This window comes from Lithobates pipiens, unplaced genomic scaffold, assembly GCF_037356315.1.
Source record: "Lithobates pipiens isolate NorthernLeopardFrog02 unplaced genomic scaffold, aLitPip1_a1.2 Scaffold_23, whole genome shotgun sequence".
NCBI classification, from domain to species: domain Eukaryota; kingdom Metazoa; phylum Chordata; class Amphibia; order Anura; family Ranidae; genus Lithobates; species Lithobates pipiens.
Genome location: NW_027507785.1, coordinates 303281726 through 303297297, shown reverse-complemented (window position 1 = coordinate 303297297; position 15572 = coordinate 303281726). Strand labels below are relative to the sequence as shown.

Below are 15572 nucleotides of genomic sequence, written 5' to 3'. Positions count from 1 at the left end.
ATCACATGAGCCGGTCTGGGGGGGGGGGGCCATGTTACAGAGCGGCCGCTGTACACAGAGCCATCCAGCACTATGATCAAGAGAAGGAGATGCTGCAGGTACAGCCCTCCCTATGTGCCACAGTGCCTGGATAGGAGGATCGGGGGGGGGGGGGGTATCCAACTTATTTTACTGTCCCCAGTTCACCTTGTGCTCCCTGCCCCCCCCCCCAGTGCTCTCCTCCACCACCACACTCTCCTGCCCCCCCCCCCCCCAGTGCTCTCCTCCACCACCACACTCTCCTGCCCCCCCCCCCCAGTGCTCTCCTCCACCACCACACTCTCCTGCCCCCCCCGTGCTCTCCTCCACCACCACACTCTCCTGCCCCCCCCCCCCCCCAGTGCTCTCCTCCACCACCACACTCTCCTGCCCCCCCCCCCAGTGCTCTTCTCCACCACCACACTCTCCTGCCCCCCCAGTGCTCTCCTCCACCACCACACTCTCCTGCTCCCCCCCCCCAGTGCTCTCCTCCACCACCACACTCTTTTACTTCCCCCAGTGCTCCCCACCACCACACTCTCCTGCCCCCCCCCCAGTGCTCTCCTCCACCACCACACTCTCCTGCCCCCCCCCCCAGTGCTCTCCTCCACCACCACACTCTCCTGCCCCCCCCCAGTGCTCTCCTCCACCACCACACTCTCCTGCCTCCCCCTCTCTCCTCCACCACACTCTCCTGCCCCCCCCCCAGTGCTCTCCTCCACCACCACACTCTCCTGCCCCCCCCCCCTGCTCTCCTCCACCACCACACTCTCCTGCCTCCCTCTCTCCTCCACCACACTCTCCTGCCCCCCTCACAGTTTTCTCCCCCCCTGTTCTTGCTGCCCCCCCCAACTCTCCAGCTCTCCCCATCCTTCTCTAGCCACCATCCCAGTGCTCCCTCCTGTCCCCCCCAGTGCTCTCCACTCCCCCCAGTGCTCCCCCCGCCCCCCCAAGCACTCTCCGCTCCCCCCAGTCCTCTCCCCTCCATCCCCCCCCCCTGTTCTCTCCCCTGTTCTTTCCCCCCCAGTGCTCTCCACTCCCCCCCCAGTGCTTCCTCCCCCCCAGTGCTCTTCAGCTCTCCCCATCACTCTCCAGCCCCCACCCCAGTGCTCTCCAGCCCCCCATTCTCCCCACCCCTGTTCTTTCTGCCCCCCTGGTGCTCTCCAGCCCCCCCCCCCCCCCACACAGTGCTCTCCACCCCTGTTATTTTTGGCTCCCCCCAGCACTCTCCACTCCCCACCCCTGTACTCTCCACTCCCCCTGCATTCTGCCCCCACCCATGTGCTCTCCAACCCTACCAGTGTTCTCCACCCCCCCATAGTGTTCTCCAGTCCCCCGTGCTTCCCACCCCTGTTCTTTCTGGCCCCCACTGCTCTCCCCCGTTCCCCCCCCCCCAGTGCTCTCCCCCGTTCCCCCCCAGTGCTCCCTCCCTGTCCCCCCCAGTGCTCTCCACTCCCCACAGTGCTCTCCCCCCACAGTGCTCTCCACTCCCCCCAGTCCTCTCCCCTCTGTGCTCTCCCACCATTCTCCTCCCCAGTGCTCTCCCCCCTGTTCTCCCTCCAGTGCTCTCCCCCCTGTTCTTTCCCCCCCAGTGCTCTCCACTCCCTCCAGTGCTCTCCCCCCTGTTCTTTCTCCCCCTCCTGTGCTCTCCACTCTCCCCCAGTGCTCTCCACTCCCCCCAGTGCTCCCCCCGTGCTCTCCCCCCTGTTCTTTCCCCACCAGTGCTCTTCAGCTCTCCCCATCACTCTCCAGCCCCCACCACAGTGCTCTCCAGCCCCCCATTCTCCCCACCCCTGTCCTTTCTGCCCCCCTGGTGCTCTCCAGCCCCCCCAGTGCTCTCTACCCTCTGTGCTCTCCACCCCTGCATTTTACCCCCACCCATGTGCTCTCCAACCCTACCAGTGTTCTCCACCCCCCCATAGTGCTCTCCAGTCCCCCGTGCTTTCCACCCCTGCTCTTTCTGGCCCCCACTGGTGCTCTCCACTCCCCCTGCTCTTTGTACCCCCCCAGTACTCTCCAGCCCCCGTGCTCTCCAACCCTGTTTTTGTGCCCCCCCCCCAGTGCTCTTCACCGCCCCACACTCTTAGACCCCCCAGTGCTCTCAGCCCACCGTGCTCTCTACCCTTGTTCCTATTGCCCCCCCCCCAGCGCTCTCTGCTCCCCACCCCTGTGATCTCCACTCCCCCTCACTCTTTGCCCCCACCCATGTGTTCTCCAACCCCGGAAGTACTCTCTACTCTCTAGTACGCTCCCCCTCCTCTCCAACTCCCACCCAGTGCTCTCCATTTCCCCAGGACCAGAGGACAGGCTGACTGGGGCCGGAAAATGAGGATGGCTGAAGGTGCAGGTGGCCAGGGACCACTCCATCTCACAGCAGACAGATCCTCTGGAAGGAGCACCGTCCCCATCCAAAACGAGAACAGACCCTGCCTGCTGCTGCCCATCATGGATATCCTGCTGGCATGCAAGGTACCGTACCAAGCATCAACAACACACCTTCCCACAGACAGGGACTGCAGACTGGGACATGGGGCACAGAAGGAGCTTCAATGATGGACACAGTGAGGCTGCAGTTGGTGGGCACAGTGAGGCCCCCCCCCCCCCACGTTCTGAGTTCCTGGAGTCCCCCTTGATGATTAATCACTTACCACTATTAACTGGTAAAATGTATGGTTTTCCCTTTCATGAACAAGAAAATAATGACGTTATGCTGTTGGGCTGGTATAATAATGCTGTGAGGCTGGTATGAAATTTTTTCCTGGTCTGGTTTTTGAAAGCCTGGGTGTCCGCAAGGTTACTCAGGTGGCTGCATACCATGCCCATATAGTCTAGAGAATGTACACCTTTTTACATTGCAATAAATCTGTTGTGGCCATATTTTTATCTTGATGAAAACAGCCTATACGGTGACAGTATGAGATCAAAATATGGCCACAACAGATGTATTGCAATGTAAAAAGATGTACATTCTCTAGGCTATATGGGCATGGAACACAGCCGCCAGAGTAACTTCCAATACAATGTGAAGATGAATTATCTGTTATATAACACATATGTGGCCTTAAAATGATGCCCCCCCTTGGAAAAAGTTCTGCGCACGCCCATGTATATAGTTGTATATAAAATACACTTTTTATCTTTCAAAAATTGTTTCCCAGCGCTAAACCTTTCATCCAATTTCTAAATTGCTGCATTTGCACATTTTAAAAGCCAATATAAAGGAATAGTAGCGGTAAAAAAAGCACTTGTGTATTTAATTAACCTTTTTTTGGTTAATTCACCTTTAAGGGGGTGTGGCAGGGGGTGTGTCCTATGCCTACATACATTTGCTAGTAGGTGTCCCTCATTAACATCTCAAAATGTTGGGAGGTATGCCTGTGGACTCTATTGGTGGGATCTTTGCGTTCCCAGGTCTGCATTCCTGTAGTGGTTATTTCCTCTCCATTGCTGGATTCTAAGCTATTTTATATTATGGAGAATGTAACAGGATGAGCTAGAAAACACAAAGGTGGGTGGAAATACCCAAAACTCCCAGGTGGACAGAAACAAAAGCAACACTGTTCCTACTGGCTACTACTTGGAACTATGTTATAGTGCCTCCTAGCAGGTGACACAGGCTCAAGGTATGAAGTCTACGTCCATGATAGCTGATCTTTACTAGAGTTCCTGATACTAAAGATGGGCCAAAAACCATAGTAGTCCAGGTTTTCCTCAATGCAAGCTGGGCTGAGGTCACAGCCCTCCGGATTGCCCCACCAAGGTTGGTAACTGGCATAGTCTATGTCTAGAGTGTGGAGACTGTACACAAAATTCTAGGCAGAAAAGTAGTCAGGTTTGGGTAGAGGTCAATGGTAAGTGGCAGAAAAGAGAATAGTTAATGCAGGACAGTGGTTGTGGGCAGGCAGCATGCAAGAGAATAGTTAGGACAACCCAAGTCAGCAGCAAACAAGGCAAACTGGAAGAATAGTTATAGTTTATAGTTATTTTGCACAATGAATAGCTGGCAATATGATATACCACCAGCCAGTTAAAGGCTGGAGCTTAAATATCTATTTCGGAAACACTCAGAAAATTTTGGAAATTCTGGCAGGGATTCTGCAAATACCATTGGAAGTGCTGGCAAGGATTCTGCAAGTATCATTGGAAGTACTGGTTGGGATTCTCCGAGTACCAGTGGAAGTCCTGGTGGGGATTCTCCGAGTACCAGTGGAAGTCCTGGCGGTGATTCTCCGAGTACCAGTGGAAGTCCTGGCGGGGATTCTCAGAGAACCAGTGGAAGTTCAGGCAGGGATTCTCAGAGTACCAGTGGAAGTCCTGGCAGGGATTATTCGAGTACCATTGGAAGTCCTGGCTGGGATTATGCAAGTACGACTGGAAGTTCTGGCAGGGACTCTGGTAGTACCATTGGAAGTCATGGCAGGGATCCCTTGAGTACCACTGAAAGTCCCAACAGAGATTCTGTACGTACCATTGAAAGCCCTGGCGTCGGTGGTAAAGCGCCACTATTTTTAGTGCCGCTTTACTGATGTTTTAGCAGCGCTATTCAGCGGGTGGGGCGGTTTTAACCCCCTGCTAGCGGCTGAAACAGGGTTAAATCCGCCCGCCAAACTACAACGGAATCACAGTGCTGCCCCATTGATTTCAATGGGGAGCAGCGGTGGAGGAGCAGTGAGTTCACCGCTCCTTCACCGCTCCAAAGAAGCTGCTGGCAGGACTTTTTGTGATGCCCTGCCAGCGCACCACTCCAGTGTGAAAGCCCTCGGGCTTTCACACTGGAGTGAATGGAGCTGCTTTTTTCAGGTGCTATTTTTAGTGCTGTATCGCCTGAAAAACGCTGGCAGTGTGAAAGGTGTCTAATTGGAACCAACTTTACCCAAAGTACAAGGATTATTTTGAGCCTATGACCAACCTTGCAGCTGCGTCCACCTGGCAGAAAATCCATGTACTCTTTTGCAGTTACAAATAAGCACATTGCTCGCCAGCCATTGTTGCAGGAGTGGATGATGCACGGTATGTAAAAATGTTGGTGGAGATGACAGGAGTTGAATGTTCTCCGCAGTGGTGAGACTTTTATTATGCTCCCTCTAATGAAACAACATCTATTTGTAACATCTATTGTTTTGTGTCTCTGTGAATCATGTTTATGTGACACGTCGGGAACATTTTATTAGGTGAAACACGGCAAAATTGTCACATCTGTGCAGTTCTATCAAGGGACATGACCGCTGTCCATTATTTATGGCATAATACTGGGAGCCATAATGTTCAACCCGAGAAGGATATAAATATGTATGTGGCCATCACTTTTCCACATGCAAGGGAAATTTGTTCTCCTGAATATTTCTCTTTCTCTGGTTAAATCTAAGATTGCTTCCTTTATAATTCATAGTCTTTGGTGGATGGCTTTTTTTCAGGAAGCTACACAACAACAACATTTGCCTTCATTTTATATTTTGTATAATTATCCTTTCTTATTCCTATCCACTCCAGAATCCTCTCCAAAGTTTTATATTCCCATGTCCATGCTCCTGCAAGCTTCACTCTGTAAGGTCCACTAGGATCCTCGTGGACAGGTGAGTATAAATCTATGGTGGGGTGCTGAGAGTGGGATTGTTAGCCCTTGCACACACGGTCGGAGAATCCGTCGGAATGTGTCCTATCGGACCGTGTTGTCGGATAATCCAACTGTGTGTGGTATGCATGGGACTGATTCCGTCGGAATATCCGTCGGACCCAATTTTCCAACATGTTGGAAATATTTTCCAAACAACTGGTTCCATCGGACATACTCCAATCATGTGTAGAGAATTTTGATCGGACCAAGTGCCACGCATGCTCAGATCAAATTCCTACATCAAAGCTATTGGCTACTAGTCCCATTGTAACGAAATTACGTCATCACGTTCTGAATGATCGGATTTTTCGACAACTTAGTCTGACCGTGTGTATGCAACAGTTTCGGACAAAATCCGACGGATTTGGTTGGCAGAATGTCTGACCGTGTGTACAGGGGCTAAGAGGGTTACAGCTCAAATTTTCACCCCCCACCTGTTGTGCCTCCTGGATAGAAAGTAAAGAGAAATCTAACAGACAGGACATAGACAGCAATGAAAAAAAAAAATCCTAATGGGGTTTTCACTGCTTTCACTATCAAAAACTTACAAACAAGTTTTGGCTATAGATATACTTTATGAAGTCCCCTCTAAACTGACCGTACTGCCACACTAAATGAAAAGATAATAGAAGAGGTGCATAAAGGTCTATTTACTACTTTGAGACTTTGGCATAGCAGATACGTCCAAAAAAATGTGCTATTGCTTTCACTATCAAAAACGTAAAGAAAAAGTTTTGGCCATAGGTATACTTTATAAAGTCCCCTCTAAACTGACCCTACTGCCACACTAAATGATTAGGTAATAGAACAGGTGCATAAAGGTCTATTTACTACTTTGAGACTTTGGCATAGGAGATACAGTCGAAAAAAAACTTCAACAATTTCTCTAGGGCATACCTCCTATGCCCATGCTCCCATGCCTTGTCTTCCACCGCAGATTCCCGGCTGGACCTGCTCTGTATGACATGAGCGGCTGCAGCTACTCCTATGTAAAGCAACACATGACAATTCTTATCAAAAAGGAGAAATTAGCATTTTGAGGGTGCAGGCTGTACAGAAATTAATTTGGGTTTTCGAGACTGCTTGTCCCACAATGCAAAGGTACATCTACAGTACCCCTTACAGATTTTATTGTTGCAAATGTAGAAAGCCATGCGGACTCCACTCCAATCAGAAGTAAAATTCCTCTACCCAAAGGAGATCAATGGATTCAAGAAGACCCTAATCTTTGCAGTGGTCTGAAATATTTACTGACAATTCAAGAAGGAGGTCAACCAGTTTCGGAGACCTGCATTGTCTCCTATAGAACTGATAGTCAACACTGATGTGACAACATGTCTACAAAAGTCTTGTAGGTTTGTGGTGCATTAAGGAGACAAAACAGAATGACAGTTGCTAGCCTTAAAAAGAACCTGAACTGTGGGAGGTATGATAAAAAAAACAAAAAAACCTGTAGACTCCCCTCAGCTTACCTTTCCTCCTCACTGAATTAACAAGCCTGTCTTTGTGTGAAGGTATCCACCTTGGTAGAGGCAGGGCTTTGCTTCCTCATCTCAAAACCTGATGACTGGTGGGGCAATAGTCAGGAAGCAGCAGGAGAGGTGCAGGAAGAACAGAATAAATCAGGCAAAGCAGGGAGATCCTTGAACTACAGCTTTCTCTCCAGCAAGAAGAAGAGTGAGCATCACAGTAGCCACATCACCAATTCTCACTCCAAGTCTCCTAAGACTAGCTGTAAGCTCTTGTACACGCGGTCGGACATTCCGATGGAAAATGTCCGATCGGACCGTGTTGTCGGATAATCCGACCGTGTGTGGGCTCTATCGGACTGTTTCCGTCAGAATATCCGACGGACCAAGTTTTCCAGCTTGGCTATAAAACTTTCCGACAACATGTCCGATCATGTGTAGAGAATTTCGATCGGACAAAGTGCCACGCATGCTCAGATGAAATTCCTACACCAAAGCTATTGGCTACTAGCCTGAAGGTAGACCCGTCAGTAACGAAATAACGTCATCACGTTCTGAACGATCGGATTTTCCAACAACTTTGTCCGACCGTGTGTATGCAACAGTTTCGGACAAAATCCTTCGGGCAAAATCCGTCGGACAAAATCCGACAGATTTGATTGTCGGAATGTCCGGCCGTGTGTACAAGGGCATAGAGGTAGCAGTGCCTTTGATCTCAGACTGCAGCTAAAGTAAATATTTCCAAGTATTGCTTAGACACAATTTAAGATTTAATTTATTCAAATGAATTCTACTTTCAAACTAAACTCCAAGGTTAAAAAATGACCCTTGCAGTGGGGCTCCTTCAACAACGCATGGGTGAAATGCTAATTTTGTCTGAGGGGCCTTTTCACACTGGTAATCCAATCAGGTCTGCCTGTCAGTTTTTAAGGCGGACCGGATCAGAAGGTCCATACATTTACATGGACACAAGTCCATATACACCCGCCTACATCCAGGCCTGATCAGGCCCGCTACAAAAAACGGAGGAGGACTGTTTGGGTGGACTTAATCGGAGGAAACCATGTGTAAACAGACATCAAAGTCAGTTTACTCCCAGCCACCCATAGAGCAGAGATGGGTCTGTCCATGTCCACTCTGCAGAAACTGAGCAGACACAGACCTGTCATCTGCCCCGCTACGGTCAGCAGGAAATGAGCTCACAGATCCCATGCTGATCAGAACAGAAGGCACCCGTGTGTAAGGGCCCTAAGGGGAACACACAAAAGCAACTATTCCTACTTTATCTGGCACTTTTCTACTCTGTCCAATGATCTGGGTTGTGGGGAGGATCTCGGCATCCATATTTACAATGCAGAACTGCTGGTCCTGCATTATACATGATGACATCAGATTGCCTGTAACTGATGTAGTGGTAAGAAGAAGCTGCCTTGTAGGATCAGTCATGAAGCTGGGAAGAAGCCTGTGGGGGTTAGGTAAAACACCACATTTATCTGTTGTAATGCGGGGGGGGGGGGAGGGGGGATTCTTTCTTTCCTTGAAGTTCAACTTTTAACAGCAGTGCCGGGCCAAGGTCAACTACAGAAGGGCCAGGACATGGGGTGGGCAGAGGGGGCAGCTGCCCTAGGTGCAGTGTGTATTGTAGTGATAGGAGTGCCGCAAGTTCCTTCTACAATAAGGCTGACAGGAGTAGTGACGGCGGCATCGCTACTTCTGTCAGCCCAGCGTTGGAAGCGGCAAGGAGAGGAGGAGAGAGCTGGGAGGAGGTCTGGGCGGTGCTTAGTCTCCCCTTCTTCCTCAAGCTTGCACATAATGAAGGAGGGCATAATTTGCCATCTTTGCTCTGGGTACTGGATGATCTTGCCCTGATACTAATCTAGAGCCGAGCATACCAAACTGCGCCCCCAAGATGTATAAGCATTATGTGCCAGCAAAAATCCCTACACAAAAAACACTGAGCACTAATCTGCAAGCTTACCCCCCCCCCCCCTCCTCCCAGTACAAATCCATGCCCCTGCTGAAATCCTCCCTCTCAGCAAAAATCTTTGCCCCCTCATCCCCAAATCCCCCTAGCTCAAATGACTCCCCCCCCCAAAAAAACACCCCACCAAGTGCAAATCCTCTACCCCTAAATTTGCCCCTCCTAGTACATATCCCCCCCACACTTCAAATGCCCCATAGAAATACAAATTCCCCCCAAAACCCCCCTCCTATCACAAATCTTCTTCCCCTCCTCCCCTCTTCTAACAAAAATCCCTCTAAATCAACACTTTCACCCCCACCCGAATTTCCTTTCCTAGGACAATACTTACCCCCTGACCCCCCAAAATCCCCCCATCTCCTTATGGCGCCCCCCACCTCACAGTGCCCAAGGCATCCACTCCTCCTGCCAACCCCTTGTCCTAGCCCTGTTAAACAGTAACAGTTTTGCATAAACAGAGAGTAAAGGACCAATAATATTTTTATTGCATCACCTGTCAAAAATATATGTCTGTAAGGGCTCTTTCACACTGGCAGGCGTAGGACGATAAAAAAAAAAAAGGTGGCTGAACGGTGGTTTTAAGCTCACCCAGCTGCCCACTGGATTTCTAACATTACAGTCTGACTGGACCCTATACCAGCTACAGCCGTGATTTGTTTCGATTCATGACTACAGCAATTTTAAACGCAGGCTGCGGAGCTTGACAGGCGGCACCATCTATCAAACCCACCCATTGAGATCAATGAGGCCGCACCACAATTGCAAGCTAAAATGTTTGGCTCGCGGTTGAGGAGCAGAGGCCACAATTTAAAATTAGCTGGTTAGCAATTTAAAGAAAAAATTGGCACCAGGAGACGGCAGCAGTGCCTACTAAATTCCTGCCAGCGGCTGCCATACCACCGACGCGGATCGCTCTTCAGCCCTAACACTGCTCTATTTTACATGTCCGGCATGCCTTTACTTCTGCCAATGAGTTATACTGCTGTTTTCTAGAAGTAGAATACTCTACGATATACACAATAAAAAAACGGCACCATGCGTTCACTTGTTAGTCTCAGACAGTAACCGCCACTCATAATATATATAATTCACGACTCCCCACACTGGATCTCCATTCTTCTAGCATGAAATGAAATGCTCGCTATTAGTCCAGATCCTGGCTGCCAAACACTGGTCCTCCTGCAATTTAGCAAATCACGGGAGCAGAAAATGCGGCAGCTGCTGGTCTCTCTATTAATGGTGATGGTCATTCTAGAAAACACCACCTGTTCTCTGGCAGATTAGCCGCTAGAAAATGAGGATACAGAAAGTGGAGGTTTAATTTAAGAATTATCCAGTCATTGCAAAGAGATTTCTAGCGCTACAATATGTATGGAGTGGAAGTTAGAGGTGAACTTCGGTTGAGGCTGAACAAAGTCGTACTGATCCGGCATGTAGGGCAAATGTCAGAGGCAAAGAACAGTATTCAGTTTGCCTGCATGCCTAAGGGTGCTTTCACACTGCTCCATTGAAAAAAATGTGTTAAAAAATTATTTTTTGATGCGTTTCCTGTGTGTTTTCAGGTTGGCATGCACCTGTGACTCAAAAAAAAAAAATGCACCAAAGTCGGAACCATGGTGTGTTTTTGATGCGTTTTTCCATTCATTTTAAAGGGAGCTGCATTTTTGGTGCCGTTTTGAAAAGCGCACCAATGCAGGAGTTTTTGAAATGAACCGCACCTACAGCTCAGTGGTCTAAAAAGTTCCATAGGATTTAAAGGTAAATATTTGCATTGAATTTTTCTTGAGTAAAAATGTAGTAAAAAGCGCATCAATGTGAAAGAGCCTTAAGGCCCCCGTCACTCTTCAACCGCTTCAGCCCTGGAATATTTTACCCCCTTCCTGACCAGAGCACTTTTTCGCACTTTATTCGGCACTGCATCGGTTTAAGACCCCTTTCACACTGGGGCGCTTTGCAGGCGCTACAGCTCTACAAATAGCGCCTGCAAACCGACCTGAAACAGCCGCTGCTGTCTCTCCAATGTGAAAGCCCCTAGGGCTTTCACACTGGAGTGGTGCGCTGGCAGGACGGTAAAAAAAGTCCTGCTAGCAGCATATTTGGAGCAGTGAAGGAGCAGTGTATACACCGCTCCTGCCCATTGAAATCAATGGGGCCGCATGGCTATACCGCTAGCAAAACGCCTCTGCAGAATAGCTTTGCGGTGGTTTTTAACCCTTTTTTCGGCCTTTTATATTATTATTTTTTCTGTTGATAATATCATTTAATAACTACTTAATTGTTTTCCATAATTTAAATTTTTTTTTTTATAGGTATTCATTATGGTCTATTATGATCAGGCATGCCATATATTATACCAGCACCATATTATAATTAAATTTCTATTTCTATTTGTTCATATTTTATCTGTTGTATCATGTAACCCTGATGAAGGAAGTGTTTCTGGCCCCCAAAACGCATTGGTTCTTTGATAAAAAAAATTCTGGGTTTTTAAAGCAGAACTAATGGCAAAACTTTTTTTTTTTTGATAGTTTTTTGCCATCTGTGTTTCATTGGGAGATTTCCCTTAACTTCCTGTTCTATAGCCAAAACTGGAAGTGGGAGGAAATTACTGGTTGTCACCAGAACTGGGGATAACTCAAAATTTGAGATTAACAGTGAACATCGTAATATAGATAAAAATCAAGGGAAAAAAAATGGCATTTTCGAGTCTGGTATGAATTTTAAGGGGAACTCCATGCCAAAATGTAAAAAAAATTGGCGTTGGGTCCTCACCAAAATCAATACCAGACCCTTATCCAAGCATGCAGCCTGGAGGACAGGATGTGGGGGGGGGGGGCTAGCTAGTGAGCTCTGCCCCTCTCCCCAAAGCACCTTGTCCCCATGTTGATGGGGACAAGGGTTTCATCCCCGCAACCCTTGACCGTTGGTTCTGGGGGTCTGCGGGTGGGGGGCTTATCGGAATCTGGGGCCCCCAGATCCCAGCCTCCACCTATGTGAATGGGTATCAGGTACATTGTACCCCTACCCATTCACCAAAAAAAGTGTCAAAAAAGTAAAACACAAAAGACAGTTTTTGACAATTCCTTCATCAAAAAAGGAAAAAAAAAAGTGCCCAGCGATGTACATCCATCATCAATCACACCGCCCGACAGGCGTCCCACCAACTGCTGTCTCTTGGCTGTGACAGCTGTTATAAAGGCAAGGGCGTGGCCACCCGCTGATGTAACCGGATGACCCTCTGACGGAACATTACGTCAGAAGGAGCAGGTTCACTTGGTTACGTAACAGGGTGGCCTCACCCTTGCCTATATAACAGCTATCACAGTGAAAAGACAGTGAAAAGACAGCAGTCGGCGGGACGCCATCCCATCGAGGCAGAGCTTTTTTTTTTCTCTCAATTTTCCGGGTCCGTCGGGCAGCGTGATTGAAGATGGATGGACATTGCGGGACATTGTTTCATTGTTAAAGGGGGCTTCCAGATTCTGATAAGCCCAGAGACCCCCACAACCCCATGCAAGGGTTGTTGGGATGAGGCCCCTGTCCCCATCAACATGGAGACAAGGTGCTTTGGGGGGGACCTGGTATGGTTCAGGAGGGGGGGTGCTTGGTAGCCCCCCCCCCCCCTTTACTGGCCTGCCAAGCTGCTTGCTCAGGTAAGGGTCTGGTATAGATCTTGAGGGCGACCCCACAACAATTTTAAAAAAATTGGCGTGGAGTTCCCCTTAAAATCTATACCAGACCCAAATGGCCAGGTACGTTTTTTTTCTGAATTCTGTCATAGGGTTCCCCTTAACCACTTCAATACACTGTATTATGACTGCACTGTATATATCGCTGTATAAGCAGCCTTATATAGTGTGGGGTGTGGACATAGCCCCCTTAGCCATGATTGGCTAAAGGCACCCTGCCTTTGGCCAATCATGGCTCTCACAGCAGAGTGCGCTGTGATTGGCCAAAGCATGCAAGTCAGGTTCATGCTTTGGCCAATCATCAGACATCAATGCACTGCGATCTCGCAGTGCATAATGGGGAATTCCGCGGCCCTCAAACTTGCCACAAGCCCCCCTTAATGTTCAGTAATCGCCGAACTAGCGAACACTCGATGTTCGAGTCGAACATAATCGGACCATCCCTACTCTCCACTCTGTCCAAAACAAAAAAAATTTTACCTTAACTTTACATTTCTGGTATAGCGCTTCAATGCCAGATTTTTTCAGTCAACCAATTAAAAAAAAAAATAAAACTAACAACACACACACACAAATAGAAAACCTCCATATACACTATCCTATACTCATAGTTGATGAGTGGAAGGCAAAATCCTCCAATAAGGCCTCCTGCACATTAGACATTTTTGGATGTTTTTACAGCAGCTGATTTTGGCTTCAGACATTTTTTTTCTACAGTCAATTCTCCAGTATGTTATCCTATGTGTCCATGCACACATAGGCTGTTATCATTTAAGCGTTTTTTTGGCTGTAAAAAAACCAAGTGGGTTCTGAGAGGCGTTTTTCAGCTGTAAAAACTTTCTAACATCAAACGCCTAAAAATGCAGCTTACCGGAGTTTACGTTTTTGATCCACTGAAAAAAAAAACCCTAATGCTGAAAAACACTAAAAAAACGCTATTGCAAAAACTTTGAAAAACTCACTGCAAAGCTATTGGCATTTTTATAACATTATTATAACATCCAGTGTGCATGAGGCCTAAAGCATGATCCAATTTGCTTCAGTGGGGGAAAAAAAAAAAATCCTTTCTTGATCCCCTAGGAGGCAATTTGATACTCCCTGGATTAATTACCCCCTGACATTATTACCTCTATAAAATATTATCTATCCAGTTATGTGCATTTAATATTTTTGTGCATTTAAGAATGCATCCAGCTCTTTTTTTTTTTTTTCAAACAGCTTTCCTGCTGACAGCTGAATGTAAAAAAAAAAAAAAATGCCGGCAATGAAAAATTAAGAAAAAAAAATGGTGTGGGATCCTCTACTTTCTTTTTTTACACTACACTCTTTTGTTTTGGCGACCCCACGCCGTTTTTTTTTCCACATTTCTCATTGCCGACTTTTTATTTCTTTTTTACACGCATCCATCAGTGGGAAACCTGCCGATGACTCATCAGTTACGGACGAGGCGGGCGTCTGCTCCTTAGCAATAATGACAGTTACTGGTTGTTAAGGATGCGGGCGGCCGCCTGCTCCTTAACGACCAGCTATTTCCAGCCTGCGTTAACGATGCCAGCTAGCGCCGGTGATAAATTACCACTGATAAAATACTGCATGACTTCAAAGACAACGAATGCAGTATTTTAGTAGCATTTTTTAGTAAATGCCAAAAAACGCTGTACAGTATCTTACCGCATACTCGGATGTGGTAAGATACCACTTTGTGAATGGAGCCCATATTTAAGTCACACATTACTTAACATTGGTATCTTATTGGTTGGTAATCATACAAAAATATTCTTTAACTGTCACTTACCAACAATGCCCAGCGCAATATATCCCAGGATCACCACCACAAAGATAATGCAGCACAGGACATCTGTACAATGCCTACATACAAAGAACACAATAGATCAGAGACAGCTCCTCATGAAGTTATTTGCTACATTCATATCATTGTATGACAGATTGCTTTTTGACGTTTTCCCAGGTTTTACATTGGTTACAATTAATCCCAGTGGAGGATAAGTGTTAATGGAAACCACACTAAAGATGGAGCAAATTATAAGACCCTGGAAATAGGCTACCTGGGGAACCAACGGGGTTACTTAAGTGACAACAGAGTCATAATAGGGTTAAAAAGCAAAAATTATCAACTTTATTAATGGTTTGGTATCAAAAATAATTTCAGCAATAAAATCAACTGACTCCCAGCATCATAGAGTCACTGAGATCAACCAGAGTACAGTTAAAGTGCACTGAAGACAGACAAACATACTGTAAAACACAAAAGACATAATCTACTATACGTCCAGACGCCAAATGTCAATACACACAAGGATTGTCACGCGATAATTATCGCTTTGAAGCTACAAACATGGTACAAGACAAATAGGGTATAAGGTGACACAGGGATTGCCCAAGACATGTGCTGCCTGGGTCCAAACATGAAAAAGATATATATATAAATCACTCCCACCAAAGGCGCCTATATCCATTATTTTATATCATGATAATTAAAACTAAAATTACATTTGTCAGGAAGTCAGATTTACATGCAACAGCACCTTGTCTATATGCAAAATTATATGACATACCACCATGTTACCGCACCCCCATGTTGGCGCTCTAGGGCATCCATGGGTACCAGTGTGTGTCAGCACAGTGGGCCCCCCGACCCCTCAGGGCCCATGTGCAGTGAACATGTTGCACCCATGGATGATATGCCACTGGGAGAGGGCAGTATAGGGACGGGCTAGGGCAGTATAGGGGTAGGCTAGAACAGTATAGGGGTAGGCTAGAACAATATAGGGGCATGCTAG

General features: G+C 47.4%; 1 protein-coding gene across 5 annotated transcripts in view; it reads right to left on the bottom strand.

The window, feature by feature from the left end:
- SLC44A5 (solute carrier family 44 member 5) overlaps positions 1 to 15572 on the bottom strand; it is a 293848-nt gene that overhangs the window by 139566 nt on the left and 138710 nt on the right. For all 5 annotated transcript variants that reach the window (XM_077450433.1, XM_077450434.1, XM_077450436.1 and 2 more), the window contains exon 3: positions 14567 to 14640. In XM_077450433.1, coding sequence (XP_077306559.1) covers positions 14567 to 14640 — 74 coding nt within the window. The remainder of the gene's footprint in view (positions 1 to 14566; positions 14641 to 15572) is intronic.